Source organism: Carlito syrichta, unplaced genomic scaffold, assembly GCF_000164805.1.
Source record: "Carlito syrichta isolate Samal-C Ts95f unplaced genomic scaffold, Tarsius_syrichta-2.0.1 Scaffold314365, whole genome shotgun sequence".
In the NCBI taxonomy this organism is placed as follows: Eukaryota; Metazoa; Chordata; class Mammalia; order Primates; family Tarsiidae; genus Carlito; species Carlito syrichta.
Window position 1 is genome coordinate 225,493 of NW_007258461.1, and position 2,218 is coordinate 227,710.

A 2,218-nucleotide genomic window follows, 5' to 3' on the forward strand; every position below is an offset into this window, starting at 1 on the left:
TAAAGGTGGCAGGCAGGGGGGAGGGGATGGGGAGCCAGCTCTGCCCCCTGCCTCGTCCTAGACTGTCCTGCTAGCCCAGCATTCGCCATCAGGGCACCTAGCAGAGACGGGTGCCCGGACTCTGTGAAAGGGTCGCTGCGGGCGCGCAGCGCGGGGGACTGAGCCTCCAAGCCCCGCCCCTGCCATGGGCCCCGCCCCCGGGGAACCCTGAGGAGGAGGGGTGGGTCGGGCGCAGCTCGGTCAGCTGAGTGGCAGTCACGGGACCGCGACCGGCTCTGTCTGGCTTCCTGGAGGAGAGGGAGGGATGAGCCGGGGTCTCCGAGTGCAGCAGGCCGGTGCTGGGGCCGGTGGCGGAGAGTGCTGTCTTGGAGGGTCCTGGGGAAGGGTGAGGCCAGAAGCCTGGCGCAGGGGTGGGGTGATCCTGAGAGCCGGGGGTCTAGGGAAGACGGTCAGGCAGCCCCGGGACCCGCTTGAGCCGCTGAGGAAGCTGGAATCCTGGGGTATGGGGGAGCCGCGCCTTCAAGCCCCGACTTCCCCTAGGACATGGAGAAGGAGCGGGAGACTCTGCAGTCCTGGAAGGAGCGCGTGGGGCAGGAGCTGGACCGTGTGGTGGCTTTCTGGACGGAGCACTCCCACGACCGGGAGCACGGGTGCGCCGCCCCTCCCGAGCCCTGGTCTCACTCGGGGAACTCAGAGACCCGCCAGCCCCAGTAGCCACTGGCCTGGTGGAGGGCAGACCCTGTCCTCCCTTTCCAACCCTGCACTCCCACAGGGGCTTTTTCACGTGCCTTGGCCGCGACGGGCGGATGTATGACGACCTCAAGTACGTCTGGCTGCAGGGGAGGCAGGTAAGGTGTTTCCTGCCTCGAAGCCCAGCTGCTGCGCTGGGCCTGGCCGGCCTCAGCCCGGCCCGTCATCTCAACGGACTCCTCCCACAATTGGGTCATCTGGGGGTCCCACCCCGCGCTCCCCCTTAAACAATGTTCCCTCCTGCCCCCCCAGGTATGGATGTACTGTCGCCTGTACCGCACATTCGAGCGCTTCCGCCACGCTGAGCTTCTGGACTCAGCAAAAGCAGGTGTCCCCATCTCCCCAGGGACCTAGTCCATGTTCACTCGCAGGGCATATGTGCCTAGTCCCGGGGGGGGGCTCTAAAAGCAGCAAAGGGCCTGAGGAGGCTCAAAGGTGTTGTGGGGGGGGTCCTCTCATGCCAACTTCCCAACCACCAGGTGGTGAGTTTTTGCTGCGTTATGCCCGCGTGGCACCTCCTGGCAAGAAGTGTGCCTTTGTGCTGACTCGGGACGGCCGCCCGGTCAAGGTGCAGCGGACCATCTTCAGTGAGTGCTTCTACACCATGGCCATGAACGAGCTGTGGCAGGTGACCGGGGAAGTGCGGTACCAGGTGCGTGAGAGCACAGCTGCCAGGAGGGGATGCAGGGGGAGGGGGCACCTGAAGGCCCCGCCCCGGCACTTTGCCACGGCCCCTCCTCTGGTCCTGTCTGCAGGCTGGGACTCTCCTTCCTCCCAGCCCTCATGACCCCAGGGCTTCCAGCAACCCCCCCCCCGTACCGTTACCGTTTGTGTCTAAGGGTGTCTCCCCCCACCCTGCACTGAGTCTCCTTCACCTCTGAACGCTCCATGTATCCCCACAGAGGCCCCGGGCAGTCAGGGCTCTATCCGTGCCCCGCCCCCAGTTGGGAAGGGGCCTCCCCCTCTTCCCTGGGCCCCCTGTGCCGCCAGAGCTTGACCCCACAGCCTGAGAGTGGCCTGCATCCCCAGACCGGGAGCCCTCGAGGCAGGGTGAGGCGGGTCTGCCTGGCCCCAGCGCCTGGCCCGGGGCCCCTGGTGAGGCATCCTTGGAGTTCATCCCGCCTCAGGGCCACATCCGCAGGGACGGGCCAGATGGGACGGGACGGGACGCAGCCTCAGTCTGGGCCGCCGCACGTGCCCCTCTTCCCCAGAGCGAAGCAGTCGAGATGATGGATCAGATCATCCTCTGGGTGCGGGAGGACCCGTCGGGGCTGGGCCGGCCCCGGCTCCCAGGGGCCCCGACGGCGGAGCCCATGGCAGTGCCCATGATGCTGCTAAGCCTGGTGGAGCAGCTCGGGGAGGCGGACCAGGAGCTGGCAGGCAAATACGCTGAGCTGGGAGACTGGTGTGCCCGGAGGATTCTGCAGCACGTGCAAGTGGGCGCCGGGTGGGGTCACCCCACTCCCCA

General features: G+C 67.2%; 1 protein-coding gene across 1 annotated transcript in view; it reads left to right on the forward strand.

The window, feature by feature from the left end:
* The first annotated feature begins 245 nt into the window (after positions 1-245).
* RENBP (renin binding protein) overlaps positions 246-2,218 on the forward strand; it is a 7,242-nt gene continuing 5,269 nt past the window's right edge. Inside the window, exons 1-6 of the mRNA XM_008071546.2 lie at positions 246-331; positions 541-650; positions 773-848; positions 1,003-1,078; positions 1,230-1,402; positions 1,962-2,186. Coding sequence (XP_008069737.1) covers positions 305-331; positions 541-650; positions 773-848; positions 1,003-1,078; positions 1,230-1,402; positions 1,962-2,186 — 687 coding nt within the window. The 5' untranslated portion in view covers positions 246-304. The remainder of the gene's footprint in view (positions 332-540; positions 651-772; positions 849-1,002; positions 1,079-1,229; positions 1,403-1,961; positions 2,187-2,218) is intronic.